This window comes from Leguminivora glycinivorella, chromosome Z, assembly GCF_023078275.1.
Source record: "Leguminivora glycinivorella isolate SPB_JAAS2020 chromosome Z, LegGlyc_1.1, whole genome shotgun sequence".
In the NCBI taxonomy this organism is placed as follows: Eukaryota; Metazoa; Arthropoda; class Insecta; order Lepidoptera; family Tortricidae; genus Leguminivora; species Leguminivora glycinivorella.
In genome coordinates this window covers 7,234,896-7,254,278 of record NC_062998.1, presented here as the reverse complement: position 1 = coordinate 7,254,278, position 19,383 = coordinate 7,234,896, and the positions used below count along the sequence as shown (strand labels likewise).

Below are 19,383 nucleotides of genomic sequence, written 5' to 3'. Positions count from 1 at the left end.
GATTTACAGTTCTAATCTAACCTAACCCACTTTTCTAGTATTATTTCGATTTTGTGAGGGTCACAGTTCTAACCTAACCTAATCCATTTTTCTAGTATTACTTCGGTTTTGTGAGGGTCTCAGTTCTAACCTAACCTAACCCACATTCCTAGTATTACTCCGGTTTTGTGAGGGTCGCAGTTCTAACCTAACCTAACCCACTTTTCTAGTATTACTTCGGTTTTGTGAGGGTCACAGTTCCAACCTAACCTAACCCACATTCCTAGTATTACTCCGGTTTTGTGAGGGTCACAGTTCTAATTCTAACCTAACCTAACCCACTTTTCTAGTATTACTTCGGTTTTGCGAGGGTCACAGTTCTAACCTAACCTAACCCACTTTTCTAGTATTACTTCGGTTTTGGGAGGGTCACAGTTCTAACATTTAATATGATTTGATTCGCTATTATGTGTTTCATTTGACCCATATTATAAATTACTATTACAGATTCACTTGTCAAATAATATATTACAGCAAACATTTTTAGGCTAATCGTAGGTTTATTAGTCAACATATTTGTTAAATATGAACTTGTCAAAAATATCGTTTATAAAATGTTATTTTGTAAGTTAAATATTTGGTTATGAGAATAATCTGTCAAAAATGTTTTTGTAAAGTGAAGACTTGCCAAAATATAATTTTGCCAGTAGTTGGTTGTCAAGTGTCAATTTGCTAAACAAGTTTTGGTCAAACGATAGGACACCCTCATTTCCTACATCGCGTTTTTCCTGATATAATGAGGTCGGTTCAGGAGCGTCCTAGCGACATGTCGTAAGTCGTAAACTATTGAAGTCGAATAGTCTTGATTTTATTTGGACGTTGTTTAACAATAAAATTGTATATTAAAATATTATGTTATGTGGGAAATTGAGTCTTGAGGGATTTAGTCAAATATGTAGAGTTCTTTGAATAACATTTTGATGATTCAACTATTGAAAGTTTGTACGGAACCCTCGGTGAGCGAGTCCGACTCGCACTTGACCGGTTTTTTTTTAGTTGTCGAAGTCGTGAAATTTAATTTCTCCTGCAAAAACTTTTTTTATTTATAACTTCTTTTTCCATTTTCTCTTTTTATGTTCGCGTGTGCGGTGACACGAATATGTGTACATCTTTTTATTTTTGTTCTATCACTACCTGTGAGTTCCTGTAATTGGCTCTTTGTTTCTTATATTTGTTGTATTATCTGTGTAAACAGCTGTTGGTACTCCTTAAATAAATAATAAATAATAAACACTTCCGACTAACTCAGCTTTCAGACAAAAAAAAACTAAATCTAAATCGGTTCATCCGTTCGGGAGCTACGATGCTACAGACAGACACACACACACACACACACACAGACAGACAGACAGACAGACACGTCAAACTTATAACATCCCGTCGTTTTTGCGTCGGGGGTTAACAATGAGATTGCTTGCGTTTTACAAATTTCATGGAATATTACCACACCTATCACAGCAAGCAATTACGAGTAGGTATTTCTGTCCTACTATCAAATCGCATATATTTTGACTATTTAAGGTGTACCTCAATACACAAAAGGAAGGGTTTTATTTCTAATTTAACCAAAATAGTTACATACATAAATAAAACTTAAAAAAGGTAATACGTATGTAATAGACGCATGTAGGTATTATTTAGTAGACGTTAGCCGCGTAAGACCCGAGTTCAGAGTACGAAGCCGAATGGCACAAACGCTCACAAAACGAAACTCTCATAAATATCTATCTCAATCGCTTTTGAGTATTAGCGTGGCAGAGCCAGACTACCTTTCGAGGCGTTTCGTTTTCGTTTCGCATCGGAGAAATGCCAGTCGGCAACGGCACCAGTCCCCCGCTCGACTTTCCGTGGACTAAGTCGTTTCTTTGGCTGTATCTCGCATACGTTTAACTTGGTTATAAGATATCACTTACTAGTATTTATTAATAACCATTAAAACATATAAAAACACTTCAATTAAAATCTAACAAATAAAATAAAACTAAATTATCACTTACTTGGCGGCCTGGTGCAGCGTGATGCCCCTCCCTCCCCCCACTCTGACCTCCCCCGGCGTCCCCACCCCGCGGTAGCAGCACGACAGCACTAGCAGCTCGCACCAGCTGTTGATCAGCAGGCAGATTTGGTCGTCGATCTGTAAACAATACAAAATTGTGAGTTGTAAAAGTCTGCACATTTTACCCTTGACATGTCTATACATACGAGAAGTTTGTGTATTTGTCAAGTCGAATCCGCATTATTTTAAAACCCGAATTCAGAACATGGAAAGAAAGACAAGAGTAAGAGTATTGAATGGATTAGCCAAACCGCTTGGGAAAAAGTACATTTATAGACGAAATGCTTTTAACATGTGCATCGAAATTTACAACTACATTCCCGAAGAGTGTTAAGGAATTTATTGAATGTAATGGAACTTCTGTATAATGTATAATGTATTGGTTGATGTTAATTATTGCCGGATTTCATTTTATTGACTTGATTTATTGGTATTGAATTTATTATGTTAGATTATTAATTTAAAAATGTTTAGGTAAATTACGTGTTAGGTTTATATTTAAATCAACATTTGCATGCCTGTGTGTGGGCCGAGTACACTGAACACAAAATTATGTAACACCAACACAACTGTATTCTGGCAAATCAATTATTTGATTGATTGATTGATTACCTATTATTAGTAGTGGTTGCGCTGCACAGGGGGAATAAGTATTACCTAGTTTACCTATTATTAGTAGTGGCTGCACTGCAGCACAGTATAATAAAGAGTACTATCGTACAGTATGGCCACTCCCACTCTACTAAAAAACGCGAACAGTCGACCTGTCATATCTCACTCATACAAGCACGGTACGCGTTCACCTACACGAGCTTAGACTGTGTGCTAGGAACGCGCCTCTTTCATATATTTCATCGCCAGTGTCCGAGATGTGACTGCAGTGTCCTCAAAACTCTTGGCAGACGAGGAGACAAGAGGACTGCGTTGGCTACCAATTTAACAATTGTATTGAATCCATGCGATAATATTATTATTATTGCATATTGTATCACTAAAGAAACTCACCAAAATATTCTTAAGTAGAGGCAAGCTCTTGCACCATATGACAATCTTGTACAGCCTATAGTCAGCGATATTGGACAGGTCTGCCAAGAAGTCAGGTCTGAAGTTTTGCGCCGTGATCCCTCAAGCTTCGAGTAGCGAATTGACTACCAATTAAATCCGTTGTTTTAAGGCCATGCGTAGTAGACAGATAAACAATATACCACAGAATATATAATAGTACAAGTACGGAAGGCCCACTGCTTTGATGTTCACGAAATGCCGCCTTTTTAAATGCCTACAATTTTTTTACAAAGAAACCAGCCGCACGTGCGCAGAGTCGGATGATAGGGTTGCCTACGGATTAAAACGAATTAATTACTCAGATAAAATTTTATACTATTATATTTAAGTCTTGGGTTGGGTACTTTCTAGGTATATATATAGTATTTGGTTTAAGTTCCAACATCACGAGCTTTATTGAACTTATCCTTAATCAATAAGTAGATCTGTGTAAGAATGTCCTATGGTACATATTTTATTCATGATGTCTATTTAACTTAGCATTGTTAGCCATTCCATACGCGGACATTGCATATGAACCTTTAAAAAAAAACTCGCGACGTAAAATAACAATAGAAAGTGCGAACGTGCGTTCCGTGAGAACGCCCGCCACCCCTGAGTAGCTACCGGCATGTACTTGTAGCACGGCGATAGAATCGCGGAGTGAGCCGCCCCTGAATATACTTACCGAGATATTCTTAAATAGAGGCAAGCTTTTGCACCATTTAACAATCTTGTACAGCCTATGGTCAGCGATATTGCACAGGTCTGCCAAGAAGTCAGGGCTGGAGTTTTGCGCCGTTATCCCTGAAGCGGCAAGGAGCGGGTTGGCAGAAGGGCTGCCTGTCGACTTGCCTAGGCGGTTTAGCTCCGACTCGTTGTATTGCCAGAGATGCTCCACATCCATTATTTCCTAGAGAAAAAAATCGTCATATTTAGTTATTTTTGTCAATCTTGTCATCTGTCAAATTCCGCTTATTGTACACGTGTGGATAAAGGTATTATTTAAAGCGGAGTTTTTCGAACTACTCGCACTTGGTGTTGTATGTCGACTGAATAACATCTCTGGTGCGCAAAATGTTCAACACGATAGACAGTTGATGTCAACTTTAGCTAGTCTTCTCTTGACATCATGACATCATCAAAACATAAAAAAACCTACAGTTTCAAAACCAATTTCAGCGATGAAGTCCTGTTATTGGGTTAAGACTTAAGATAACTATTTTCCAGACCACAGTGTTTTTAAGAAATCGAAATTAACGGTTTTGCCGATACAACTAAAAACAATTCTCATTCTACAAAAGTGTATAAAATCGGACCGCTAACGTTGAGATACCACTGGCTTGTATGTGGTCAATTTACTTAACAGCTGTCCTTGCTAACTTAAATAAAAACTGTAAATTTTTGATAACAGGGATGACTACACAAAAAAAATGGCATTCTGTTTAGTCCGTCAGTTAGATCGCCCAAAAATACTGAACACATATTTTTCGCTTTTTCTAATTAATTAAAAAATACAAAGATATAGAGCATCAAAGTTCCGGAGTGGGGGCTTGTGACGTCGCTTCTAAGTAAAAATTGTATTGCGTGACGTCACTTCAACGCACTGTACCGTCGTCATTTTTCGTTTACGAAAAAAACGAAAAAAATACGTGTCTAAAATTCTTTGATAACCTAACTGACGGACTAATTAGTTTTTTAGTTGCCTCGCCTATTGTAATGTTACCTGCAATAACGGGGGTATGTCTGGCGTGAGTCGGCTGTTGCTGGACTCCCCTCGGTTGTATGACCCAGGCCCGTTCACCTGTCAACAAAATTAATCCTTCTGTAAAAAAATATTCATTAAAAAGTATTCGATTAAATTAGATGATTTTCATTATCTTCTGAGCGACTTGCCACTAGACTTAAGCTTCTAGACTCATTCCATAGACCTAAAAGTTAGTAACATAATAAAACGAAGTACTTATACCTAGTTGTTATGTAATACATACCTGTGGGAAGCGCTAGTGGCCTAGCGGTAAGAGCGTGCAACTTACGATCCGGAGGTCGCGGGTTCCAACCCCGGCTCGTACCAATGAGTTTTTCGAAAGTTATGTGTGAAATGTCATTTGATATTTGCTAGTCGCTTTTCGGTGAAGGAAAACATCGTGAGCACTCGCGAGGCGCTTTAGTGCCTGAGCTGACCTTGTTCAAGGCGTGCGGCGTGCATGTCAAACAATTGATGCTCATAAAAGTGTCCACGTGAATCCACTCTGCATATGTAGATACGCTTATTGTAAAGAATGAACTTACGCAAGTCAGACTGGAGGCGTGGCGTAAGGTTGGCGGCACGGGCGCTGATAGTAGGGACCCTGTTGACACTGCTCCGGACAATGTGTATGAGCATTGGTACGTTGAGCGGCCGCCTCGCGTTCGGTCTTCTCGTATGGCTGGAAACAAGCAAAATGATCAGATTTTCGAACTTTAGATACAGAAGAATTGGTTATTTACATAGTCCTTTTTTAAGACGAGCTCACTGAGGCCTCCACACCCTCCGCCCAAAGATTTTTTGGGTGACAGGACGATATCTATCTTTAGTAAATAATTGTAGATACTGTCTTTCTTCTTCTTCGCCTTCGAAGAACAAAGTCGAATGGACCTCGATTTGAAGCGTGACGAATTAAAGGCCTGACCACCTGCAGTCATCAACTACAATTTTGTCGAAGTGCTGACCTGCAGTGAATGTGGTCGCACGTTTACTGCTAAGATTGTATGTCAGTCACTTGAGAGGTTATGAACTAATAACCAGTCTTAAACAGTCGTGGTCGATATCGACTAGGACAGTATAAAAGTGACATACCTTCTAGTTTCATCCCAGTGCCAAGGCACTAGTCGAACCTCCACGCGGGGCACTTTTTCCTTGTGGCGACCGTGACAGGACAACTGCCGCCTCGTAGACAAACAGTTCTTTACCGGAACTCGAGCCCAGAACCACAATAGCTCATTACAAAGTAGTCTAAAGCTTTCAATGAGAATTTTAGACTTGGTGGTTAAAAAACAGAATGACTTTAGTGCCGTACCTTCTAGTTTCATCCCAGTGCCAAGGCACTTGTCGAACCTGCACGCGGGGCACTTTTTCCTTGTGGCGACCGTGACAGGACAACTGCCGCCTCGTAGACAAACAGTTCTTTACCGGAACTCGAACCCAGAACCACAGTAGCTCATTACAAAGTAGTCTAAAGCTTTCAATGAGAATTTTAGACTTGGTGGTTAAAAAATAGAATGACTTTAGTGCCGTACCTTCTAGTTTCATCCCAGTACCAAGGCACTTGTCGAACCTGCTCGCGAGGCACTTTTTCCTAGTGGCGACCGTGACAGGACAACTGCCGCGTCGTAGTCAAACAGTTCTTTACCGGAACTCGAACCCAGAACCACAATAGCTCATTACAAAGTAGTTTAAAGCTTTCAATGAGAATTTTAGACTTGGTGGTTAAAAAACAGATTGACTTTAGTGCCGTACCTTCTAGTTTCATCCCAGTGCCAAGGCACTTGTCGAACCTGCACGCGGGGCACTTTTTCCTAGTGGCGACAGTGACAGGACAACTGCCGCCTCGTAGGCACATGTAGTTCTTCCTGTTTTGCACGGTCCGCTTGAAGAAGCCTTTGCAGGACTCGCAGGAGAATATGCCGTAGTGGAAACCGCTGATTTTGTCGCCGCAAATGGGACAGGGGCTGTAACAAAAAATAGTTGTAAGCAAACTACGAGTGGGTATGGGTAACATAGAAATCAGGTCCTCGTGTGTATATTCTTAATGAACATTATCCGTATATTTTCACCATTTGAAAAGAACTTTACTTGTAATGTCACATTTGGAATGTTTAACACATTCGCTACAAGACAAAAAATCGCGCACTACATCAGAAACCGATCGTGTTTTAAAACCGCCCGCTTGTATGGCGAGAACTCTCCCAACGGATTGTCCGGCATCTGAGCAAAGTTCACGAGGGCCCACCAGGCGAGTTCCTGGTTGCAAAAGTGTAGATTTACCTATTGTAATGTTCTAATGTTACACTTTTCAACAATAAAATGCATTGCTTTCCCTGATATTTAGAAATTTTTTTTTCTTACATGGCCAACTAGCCAATTTAACTGTTCATTAGTTTGCTTATTGCCCTTTGGTGGTGTAAACGCGTCTCTCTAAGTATACTCGCCGCTTGTGGACGTTGAATAAACTTCTTTTTCCTCCCGGTAGAGGTTGTTATATGGCGAGCCTACCATTCTTTATCTACAACTTTTTGCAATTCTTTTCGCTCTTCGTTTTACTATTTACCTGTTAATGAGCTGTTGCCTGCTGATGCCCTGATGGTGGTGTAGACGGTCTTCCCCTGTGTCCTCGTCGTCGGCCGGCGACGCGGAGAAAACGGGGTTCTGTTCCCGGTAGAGGACATGTGGATGTCGACCCTGAAAACATTATGATGATGTGTGATTTTTTTAAAGTTTTCATTTGTTTTTGTTTTAAGTATTGAATTCATCAACTATTTTAAACAGGGTACAAAAATATCTAAAGATCTTTAATTATCAATAAGCCTTAATTAGTTTACAAGTATACTTATACCATAGATTAAATATAACAAGATCATACCATCCCATACATTAAAATACGACCGCCTAAGACCGCGCTTACACTCCACCACACATAGATGGCGCCACAAAAAAAAATGTCTTGTAGCTTTCGATTATACTTGTAGATGGCGTTAAGTGTCACTTTTGACATAGATTTACGGCTCGGAATTGACACTTAATGCCAATCAGAGAAAAGAGACTACAAAGAATGGGAACTCCGTAGTCCAATTTATATGTTTGACTCGTAAAACAATAGATGGCATTACTATACTCTCGCGACAAATGGTATTGTTCAATTCACGAAATAATTTCATTTAAATGACCTAAGTCGTAATATTTAAAAATTTGGAACTTGATCATACAACATTGTCATTATATAACACCGAAATTTACAAAAACAATAAAGTATTTTTTTACCAATCGGGTACTTGAATCATGGTAAGTGTTTTGTACGTTTGATGACTAATAGCAAACATTATAATCCGGTAGATGGCGCGTATGCAAGATGCACAAAACTGCATGCTAAACAAAATTGCCAAATCTTCTCAGCACTTATTTTATCTAACACATACTTCGTACATAGCATTCGCATAAATATTTAGTTCAATCCAAGTATCATTCGCAGATCAGTCAACAAAACAAGGCTCTTAAAAAATAATCTATGTGTGAATAGCTAAGTTTATTTCTGGCATTTCTAGCATTTTCGTCGTCATTCCATCATCGAGAATAAATTTATTCATCGAGAAACTATAACCGGGATATGCATATTATAAGAGATTCTGAGGGTGTATGCGCGGAGTATGAACAAACCGACAGACAGTCAGATAGGCAGGCAGGCAGACACAGACAGACAGATAGACAGACAGACGCACAGAAGGACAAGTTCGGATATGAATGAAGTTTTGACGACCGGTTTGGCCTAGTCGCGCATAGTGACCCTGCCGGCTAAGCCGCGGTTCTGGGTTCGAATCCCGGTACGGGCATTTGTGTGATGAGCACAGATATTTGTTCCTTGAGTCATGGATGTTTTCTATGTATATAGTATTTGTATATTTTGTCAAATCAATTGTTTAGTCATAATACTTTTTTCTTTGCAATGTTTTTTTTTACTGTTCTTATTTACTGTTATTTTTAATTTAACTTCATGACGCATTGGATTATCTGTAATGTCATTGAAATATGTTTTCAAATAAATAAATAAATAAATTATTACATCGCTCTGAGTCAATCCGTGTACCTAAGAATGTACTATAATGAATCAATGGATTTAGTTGAATAGACGAAAATAATCTTGTAGATTTGTATTGTATGTAAGACATTTTGCTGTGCCCTAACAGGGTATCATGTACCAACTATATTACTACCTGTATAAAATGAAAATGAACATGATTAGGGTTGTAAATAGAAAAAAAACCAAATGTTTTTTTTTCAGAATTATGAAAAAAAACATGAAAAAAAACCGAGCACCATGGTTTTTTTTCTAAATATGGTTTTTTTTTCAGATGAACAAATAATACGACAATAACGGTTTTTCGTGAGTTGTAACGTGTTTCGATAACAATAACGTACATTTTAATTCAATTAACATTCAGTATACAAACGTTTATTGGGAAATCCCCGATGCTGCGTGTAGCGTGGAGAGGCGGTGGTGTTGCCAACAGTAAATAGTGATAACTACCAATTACAGATTTCATAAATGTTACTTTTATAAGACCAGAAATTAAAGTTATTTGACTAAATTCGTTTAATAGTTAACATTAAGTCTAAAAAACCGTATAAAAGTATTAACTACTTTGCAAATTTTGAGATTTCATACTTTAGAAAAAAAACATACTCCAGAAAAAAAACTGTTTTTTTTCACGGTTTTTTTTTCATGTTTTTTTTTCAAGCCAGAAAAAAAACCGTTTTTTTGCAACCCTAAACATGATCACAATAAAGATTTGAATCGAATTTAATTATTTTAAATCTTCAGTATATTACTTATTTACTAACATGTACAGCATTCGCACAAATACATAAAAATAATACTCGCGTATGCCTTACAATACACAGTAATGTTAATAAATCAGATATCTACATATATTCATGGTAATGTAATCTAAAATATGTCATGCCCCTTCTTCGACACAAGACTCCTCTCAAAATTTAGGCTGGGTTGAAATTTATTAACTATCATAAAATTGTATTCAGGATTACAATATACAGATTTCTCACTCCTCACTATGTTTAATTTAGCAATTGAAAAAATATCAACGCTTTTTTGTTCTTCTTCATCATGTATTAAAGTCGCTGGTGCATACGTTTATACAAAAATATATAACTAAAAAAATGTTATAATGAATTCGCTTTGCTTTTACAGAAGTCTCCCTTAAATGAATGGGCAACTCAAAACTGTGCGAATTCGCATGCGAGTTCCAATGCCTTGTTGTTTTTCATTGGTGCGCTGAATTGTATGCACCTGACCTCAGCAGCCTGCAATATCAAATTCGAACGAACGAATGGATGAGTTCGACACCTCAGAACCCGCCTGCTTGGGTATCTGGGTGTGAAAGCCACTTAAGCGTCTCCGCTGCGGTGGCTGTATGTGGTCACGCTCCCGTAAGGGTGCGGTGATGGGCCATCCTTGTCGTGGATGGCGCGAGTGGGGTGAGCGCCAGTCGCAGAGCTACCACTGCCGGTCATGTTCCAGTCCTACGATCCCGGGCTCGGTGATACCGTTTGAGCGGGGCCGACCGCGGTATTGGAGGCCGGCAGCTCAGGCTGGCTGGCTTGTGTGACGTGTCTAAATGAGGCTTAATACTGAAACACGTATGTGTGCGTGTATTACCTGTACAGGAGAGTGTGTGGGTGAGAACTCGGAGCTGTAGGAGTAACAGGAAGAGTGCGACGCGTCGCTGTTGTTGCGAGAGAGAGACGGAGTGTAGTGCCGCGACGCGCGCGGACTGGCCGATGGGCTGCTGTAGACACTGGAAAGAAAGAAAGCAATTTGTACAGGTTTTTTTAGGTCACCTTGAGAGAATAACAGACGACAATTTATGCCCATGTAACAACGTTAGTTGTCAGACTATTGACCACCTTTTAAAAGAATGCCCAAAATTCACCAATACTCGTATCCACCATGAAAGCACCTGTGATTTTTTTTAAAGTCAACCCATATGAAATATCAAGCGTCATTACAAAAGAAACGTTCACAAAACATATCAACAAAATTATCAATAGTCTAAAAAAGTTCAATAACACCTAAAGAGTAATGTACACAGCATCAAGGTGAATGGTCGCCCGTATTCCTAGCGAGGGCCTTTCATCTTTAACACGACAGTTAATTACAAAAAAAAAAAAAACCTTGAGAGAATGGGAGAAGATCGGGCAGTAAAAAGACCGAATGGACGCCCAAAATATCGTTGGGCGGATAGAGTGGAGGTAGACCTCCGTGAGCTCGGCGTCGGCGAAAGCTGACGAGATACCGCTCAAGACCGAGCAAAATTATAGGAGGTAGAGCATAGCGAAATATTCCGCTTTATGTGGTAGGGCACAGCACAGCGGATATCGTCTCGCTCGAATCTAGAGCAGAGCCCAACTGGGGTAGTACCTCCGCCTTACAGAAGACCGCAGCCAAATAGCACTAGACCCTACTCATAGTGTTGTGTTCCTGCCGGTGAGTAAGGCTGCCAGAGCTCAACGAGGGTGCGGTGAGCTGATGACGGGAGGACTTACGGAACTAACTTGTTCCGTCTATTGTCCTTTGAGTCGTCGGCAACCCGAACCCTCTTTAGAACTTGTACACTCCTTTTTGCTGTGTACTTAACACAGCAAAAGGGAATGTACAAGTTTTTAATGGGGTGGCAACGCGCATGTGACACTGTTTGAGTTGCAGGCGTCCATAGGTTACGGTGACCGCTTTATATCAGGCGGGCCGTATGCTTGTTTGCCACCGATGTAGTATTAAAAAAAATGGCGTGGTCTTGTGTTGAAGGGCAAAACTCATTTTGGGTTATCGCGCCAGCCAAGTAAGTATGTACAGATTCTGTTCAAACAAGAATTGAGTATGGACGATGTATGGAGAAAGACATCTATAGTAAGTTGACAGTCGCAGATATACCGGTGTAAAATCAGGAAACCGAATAATTTTAACAGAGTATTCCTCATCATATTATCCTTATCATATTAAGAGTAAAATGTCATGAAGTACGGCATACCTGTGTGTGTACATGGAATGTACGGCGGAGTCCGTGCTAGCGCTGGACTGGACACGAGGCAGTCTGCCCAGCAGTGGGGAGCCGTGTAACGCGCCCAGCAACTTGTCCATGCCCACTGACGGCTCGCATTTTAGCTCTGAAAAGAATGACTTTAGATATCACAATGCAATTGTGTTTCTGAACAAGAATAACTGAACTAAACAAGAACACGTCTCTCAGAAACAGACGCAATGATCTCAGAATATAGACAATGAAAGAAAAAGACACGTACTATTTCAATCCATCAATCCATCCGCGGATCCATAGGGGGGGTCAAGGGGTCATGCCCCCCCCCCCCCCCCCCCCCCCCCCTTGGGCACGAAGATGGATCCGCGCTAGTTTCAATCTGGTATTTTCTATAAACTACACTAGATTCGTTAAACTAGAGAGCGCTCACGTTTACAATAAAATATGGTTGCACCGGCACACCAGAACTTGACTCAACTCAAAATTAATCAAATAAAAGGCGAAAGAGTTTAGTATATGTAGAATCTAGATGACTAAGACGTTAATTATAATCATGAGTCATGGATGTTTTCTATGTATATAAGTATGTATTTATCTATTTAAGTATGTATATCGTCGCTTAGCACCTATAGTACAAGCTTTGCTTAGTTTGGGGCTATGTTGATCTGTGTAAGGTGTCCCCTTATTTATTTATTTTATTTATAATGTGCGAAGTATTATGAGGTAAGGGGCCCATTTCTCGAAGCTACAAGTTACAATTTACAAGTGATTGTCTATTTAATATGACAATTTGGAAAGAGACTTCCGCTTGTAACTTGTAACTTTCATTACAAGTGTGTTTCCATGACAACCCATGCGATTTGACAGTTCGCGCACTTGTAATACAAAGGCTTGTACCTTTCGAGAAACGGGCCCCTGGTCATACCAGCGCGTTGGATTTTTACTGACAAAATCGAAAGACTAGCCTGCGAATATTTATGTTCTACTGGATTAAACGGGATATAGACAAGGGTCTCTGACCAGATAGCTTTCTTTGTATTTCGTGGTTTTGTTGGTAGTCCAACATACATTCAATAGGAGGTTATACAAGGTTCTACTTACCAGATAGCTCTCTGCTTTCCTTCTTAATGGTGAGGTTTTGTATCTCTCCTGGAGGCTGGGGCATTGGGGCTTCCATTTTAGCGGCAGGGGAGGACGGGCGACGCAACGGGGCGCTTTCTGTTACTACCGATATCTGAAATAAACCAGTTTCTTTAGAACCAGATGTCATTGTCATTGCCACTTGAGCTTACAAGTCTTACAACACATCTTTCGGTAGACACACCATTTCTCCATAGGACCACCAGACAATCGGCAATGCGGCATCGCTTCACGGTTAGTATTCCAAAAATACGCACTAAGCGTTTCGCTTCAACATTTCTTTTGCGAACCGCCAAGGAGTGGAATGCCCTGCCTGAGTCTGTGTTTCCGCATGAGTACAATCCAGGTCAGCAAGAGTAAATAGGTATCTCATAGGTAAGCGTGTTCCACCGTAAACCGCATCGTCACATACCATCAGGTGTGATCGTGGTCAAAAGTCTACCTATTCATACTAAAAAAAAATACGACGCAGCGCAGACACAAAAGATTGGGATGATCTTGACAATAAATAAGTAAATATTATAATACATTATTATACAGACTCAACGAGTCCTACGGATAATATCAAGATATGCAAGCATAACATCGCTATGTGCGCAACGTATATACAATCTTTACCATCTGTTTCTCTATCTAAAATTAATTTCCGTCTTTGGACCTGAGGAGGCTCCAAGCTTTGGAACTGCTCCATTTTGAAAGACTCCAGCTTTACGATGGCATTGTTGCTTCTTTCTTTCTATCTCATCGTCTAACTGAAAGAACTACATTTAATTGGTGTACGGATTCAAATATATGCTCTTTCTTCACATTCGAAGCCTTAGTTTCTTAGTTAGGAAGTAGACTGTTGGATTTCTTACCCGGTTCATATTATGACTCCTCTGATGTGGCTGTATAGGCGTGTAATAGAGGTCTAGTACTCTCTCGTCGTCCAGGCTTTGGAAATGCTATGTTTTTAGAGGTTCCTGCTATATGGTGCCATTTTAACGTCTTTCTCATCTGACCTTCTAAGATCAACTATATCTTTGGTTGAAGATTCGAGTTTTGCTGATCAATCTTAGAATTAGAAGTTTCTACCCTAGAAGAACTAGACTAAGATTCCTTACCCGGTTCATACTAAGACTCCTCTGGTGTGGTTGTATAGGTGTGTACTTAAGGTCTAGCACTCTCTGGTCGTCCAGGCTTTGGAAGTGCTATGTTTTTAGAGGTTCCTGCTATATGGTGCCATTTTAACGTCTTTCTCATCTGACCTTCTAAGATCAACTATATCTTTGGTTGAAGATTCGAGTTTTGCTGATCAATCTTAGAATTAGAAGTTTCTACCCTAGAAGAACTAGCCTAAGATTCCTTACCCGGTTCATACTAAGACTCCTCTGGTGTGGTTGTATAGGTGTGTACTTAAGGTCTAGCACTCTCTGGTCGTCCAGGCTTTGGAACTGCTCCGTTTTCAGAGGTTCCTGCTTTATGGTGACATTGCGAAGGGTGTCTATAGAGTCCCGGGATGATTGCAGGTCTGGTGAACAGCAGGCATCATCTGGAAGTAATGTAGTAGGTTATAATGGTCAAAGGTATTTAGCTTCGTCACGCAGCGGCCTGAAATTTGGTGCTTTCCGGCCGGAGGACATAAGCTCCAAGATCTAATAAGGCTTAATAGGTGTTACCTCTTCGCAATGCGCTTTATCCATCTTTGACGGTATTACTAAGGTTCTAAATACTCACTCATGTTAACACTGGTGTCTATGACCATTTCAGAGTCGGACAGCTCTCCCTCCCAAGACATGGGTCTCTCAGTGTCTCCGGGCTCGTGACCGCTGGACGACCGCTTTTTCTTGTTTCTCATGTTTACCTGGAAATAATTAAGCCGTCAGTGGGCAAGGTTATAGGCAAAAGGTTGGCCGCATTTCTCCGCTGTACCTATACTTAGATAGATGGGACATATTTTTCAAAGTTGTCCACCCCACTTTTTTTGTAAAATGGGTATTTTTTACGCGATGAATCAGAACCGCGAGGTCTTTCGATCCTGATAGGAAAAAAAAATTGTCCCAAGATTTCCATACATTTTCAGACCTTCCATTCTGTTACCGCCATACAAAATGTATGAAAATATGGTAACGGAATGGGAAAAAAACCTTGGGACACTTTTTTTCTTCTATTAGGATTGAAAGAGCTCGCGATTCTGAGTGGAAACCACATAAAAAATTCCAAATCCAAAAAAAAAGTGAGGTGGACAACTTTGAAAAAAAAATATTTGAAAACCTATTCGTTTGTGAAATACTAGCCAGCCTTCTGCTCCTATAGGCTATTACACTCATATCAAAATTGGCATAAATGATTGTTTTCTATAGAATTTGACTTAAGAAACCAATATTTATAGATTTGAGGCACTAAAAGTGCATGATGACTACATATTTTTGACTGAAAATACTTCAGCGACGTTGTGACGTCATAGGATTCAAAGGATTCCAACCTATTTCATGTCGAATCATAAAATTACATTTGTGCTTAAATGTCAGAAAATGTTGTTTTCCAGCAGAATGACGACATGCACAGATAATCGATAGACTAACATGGCTGATGTTGTTTTTGCCTGATTAAATAAAAGTATACTTATATATATGAATATTTTTTGCGGTTTTCAAGTCATAATAAAGTGTGGCAATATTTTTTTTTTCGGTTCATTGAACAGGTTACAGGAATTAATAATATAAATAAAGGGCCAAGTAGCCTAGTCTAGAATAGGGAACTTGACTGTAGTTAAAATAAAATATTTTATACCATGCATCAGATAATTATAAGAAAAACATGGACAGAAGTTATTTTTAAATCAATTTCTATTAATAAGTCAGGTAGACATTGACACTTTGCCGTTCATTACCCGTTTAACACAGAAATATTAACGCTGATTAATAATGTTACTTAACCTAGAAATAGGCACAGAATTATCAGTGTCAATGTCACTGTGGTGAAAAAAAGTAGTGCGTCGTGTCCCACCGCGCGAATCAAGTGAAACTTCGTAATGTGGGAATGAAAATAGGAGGGGTATTTCAAAATTAAAGCTGGCAACACTGAGCGTTAAACGTTAAACGCTTTCAGTTGGAAGTCTCATAAGAAGTTTCACTTTAATAGGCCACTGTACGTCTCCTTTCATATCTGTTCATTGCCGCTTTCTGTTAAGAGGGCTTTCATGTGAAAAATAGTGAAATCGCAACCGAGCGCTTAATCATACCGTGTGTGGTATCAAATTAAAGGGCTTTGCGAATAGTTTACAAATATATAACATATCATAGGACTTTTTCTACTTGATCTAACAGAATATGAGAAAATGTCCAGAAGTGGTAATAATTGTGACGGTGAAGGCTTGTTTTCAAAAACTTGCCAAAAATATATAATACAAAATTATAACCACTAAGGCGTAAGAGCAATTTTAGTTAACGTTGCAGATTAATTTAGTATGAAAATAACTTCGATGTGATGTAGATTTTCAAAGAAATTGTCACTTAATTTTAGGTAATTTCTGAAAAAAATTGAATTCGTCTTAGCTTCGTTTACTCTTTTTTAAAACCTTATAATAAAAATGTAGTCTGAGAAGATTGTAGTACAGGATATACGTATTATAAATTTACCAGTTTCAGTATTCAAAATTGTTCAAATTTTACAAATAAGATCGACTAATTCAGCACTATACGCAGATTTTCCTAAACGTCCATCAGAGAAAAATTCATAATTAATTTAGTGAGTTAATTTTCAAAAATTCAGTCTGATAAGAATCAAGATAACAAGTTGTTCTAATTGAAACTTGAATTAAATATATCTATTTGATAACGGAAAGTATAGTATTTCACCGACTAAAAGTATCAATTTTACATTATTTTGATGTTTTTCTTGAAAGTACCCTTAAAAAGTTTCTTTACCTCGTACTGATGTTGCGAGAAGTCGATCTTGGATATCTCAGCGTCTGTAGAGTCCTCATCATGAGGGTCTGAGGAAACGCTGATCCGTACCCCGCTCGAGCTATAAGAGAATTGACCTGGAAACATAACATGCCATTAGCCTACAATATATGATAAGCTAATGAAGAAACGGAATACAGGCGAAGGTCAACATATCAGTGTTTATATTTGATATTACCGCTCACTTAAAAGGCTACAAGGACATATTTTCATGTGGATCTAATATCTAATTTAAAAAAAGACGAGTACTGCTTTTATATTTCGTCTATGTATACTCCATACTAATATTGTAAATGGGAAAGTGTGTGTGTGTCTGTTTGTTTGCCCGTCTTTCACGGCAAAATGGAGACACGAATTTACGTGATTTTCTTAGCTGGTTCCACGTCAAATATTAATATTAGCGCCAGCCAGCTGAGCGTACCCCAAAGGCGTAATGCCATCTAGGCCACCGTACCTTTTTCTGTATTTTTTTCAGACTTTATCTATCTGCACGGAGTTATATATGTCTTTGACTATAGTAATATTGGACGCAACGCTGCAACAATTTTTCAGACATGTAAGTGTTCATTACCTCCCCGCCGTACAGATACAATACTGTCGCAACCCGTCTGCGAAGTTAACGAAGTTAGTGGGAGCGGCTAGACGGTCATCAAACTTATTGGACGGGCCCTTTTTGGCCGCACATGTTTAACTTAATTTTAACTACGATATCGAGCTATTTTGGCGGGTATTGGACAAAAAAATCATTATTAACTTCTAGGCAAACAAGATCGAGTCTATGTATAAAGGAATTGATCGGATATTGAGAAAGCGCACTGTTCTGTTCCAATTATTTCAATTTAATTTCAAGCCTATATTGTGTCCCACTGCTGGGCGATCTCCGGCCAGTTGTTGAGATACACGTCCAGGTCATCCCGCCATCTCCGCCTGGGCCTGCCAGATCCTCGTCCGTCTTGCGGCATCCATACTGTGGCTACTTTAGTGTGGATGCATACGGCAAACATGGCCTGCCCAGTCCCATTTCAGCTTGGCGGTCTTGACTCCAACATCAATAATGCGTGTTTTTGAGCGCAGCGTAGAGTTTCGGATTCGGTCAATCCGTTTTACTCCTAAAATGCTGCGCTCCATAGCTCTTTGACAATGACAACTCTGTTCCAAATGGATTCTTTAGATATGACAAGATTGACAAGCCACCACCTCCATTTATACTGTTTCACCACATCAACTGGTAATGGCCCTCTTGATACTTCTGAAAGTCGACGCTTTTCGGCCAAAGGACAGTAATGGAGTGCGAAAAGATTTACCTTCGAATTGTTACGGCAACGTACGAACGTGTCATTTCAGTTAGGGTCCCCCCACATCTGGCGTCTCTCGAGCGTCGCGTCGGGTCAACTGTATGGAAAAAGACGCCTCGTCGACGCGACGTCAGGCTTTGCCCATACAGTTGGCCCGACGCGACGCTCGCGACAGCGGTGAGCGGCAGCCGTACGTGCGAATGAAAAGTCCCATCGCTGTGTCTCGCTCCAATGTATGGCCGCCGCTCACCGCTGCCGCGCTTAGCACAATGTCGTGGCTGGGCCGTTAGTGTCATTACAAGATGTACGGACTTTGACTGACTAGCATGACAAATACGAACGTTTCCGAAGGAAATCCTTTTCTCACTACATCTGTACTATAGTACATCAGTCCATCAATTGGAACCCTAGGCCACTCTACAACCATGTCAAAATAACAAGTAAGAGATTTCTTACAATCTGATTTATAACTTCACTATGATATAGTTCTACAGTGGCCTAGGGTTCCAAGTTCAAAGGGTTGACTGTACATACGGCTCTATATTTCCGCACTAGTTAAGTAATGAGTTCATAACGCACCTACGTTAAAAAATTAAAATTGCAATATGTATTCTAAAACGTCGTACGATACACTTTTTGTAGCGTAGTGTACACAAATTTCTTACCATTACTCGTCTCAGGTCCAGACATGCTGATGGTGGTGACAGACACATGCCCCCCCTCCACTTTCACCGCTTCCCCCTCAGTCGCCATCGCTATTCTACAAAAGTCTTCCAAAAATACTCTTCAAAAATGTCTATGAAAAATATCTCTCCGTGGCATCTTTGTTAAGGCAGTTGCAGTCTTTGTGTTACATGGCGTCACGAGGGTTGGCTAGAGGTGGCCATTGTCCGGCTGGAAAGAGAGAAAAAATAGATTAAGATACTTGGAATTTCATACGATATTTTAATAAAACAAAAAAAAACAGATTTAAACTTTCAATTTAATCGTCCTTACAGATATATATTCGTACTTCAAATTAATACGAAATTTTACGTAAAATATTCTTCTTAACATT

General features: G+C 39.6%; 1 protein-coding gene across 1 annotated transcript in view; it reads right to left on the bottom strand.

Annotated features, from left to right (window-relative positions):
* Window positions 1–19,383, bottom strand: part of LOC125240642 (nuclear hormone receptor FTZ-F1 beta) — a 143,047-nt gene that overhangs the window by 9,954 nt on the left and 113,710 nt on the right. The window contains exons 2-14 of the mRNA XM_048148638.1: window positions 18,992–19,220; window positions 16,993–17,108; window positions 14,801–14,927; window positions 14,434–14,615; window positions 13,046–13,178; window positions 11,939–12,074; window positions 10,570–10,708; window positions 7,450–7,580; window positions 6,639–6,850; window positions 5,432–5,568; window positions 4,866–4,943; window positions 3,828–4,052; window positions 2,037–2,173 (exon numbers count right to left, since the gene is read on the bottom strand). Coding sequence (XP_048004595.1) covers window positions 2,037–2,173; window positions 3,828–4,052; window positions 4,866–4,943; window positions 5,432–5,568; window positions 6,639–6,850; window positions 7,450–7,580; window positions 10,570–10,708; window positions 11,939–12,074; window positions 13,046–13,178; window positions 14,434–14,615; window positions 14,801–14,927; window positions 16,993–17,108; window positions 18,992–19,079 — 1,841 coding nt within the window. The 5' untranslated portion in view covers window positions 19,080–19,220. The remainder of the gene's footprint in view (window positions 1–2,036; window positions 2,174–3,827; window positions 4,053–4,865; window positions 4,944–5,431; window positions 5,569–6,638; window positions 6,851–7,449; window positions 7,581–10,569; window positions 10,709–11,938; window positions 12,075–13,045; window positions 13,179–14,433; window positions 14,616–14,800; window positions 14,928–16,992; window positions 17,109–18,991; window positions 19,221–19,383) is intronic.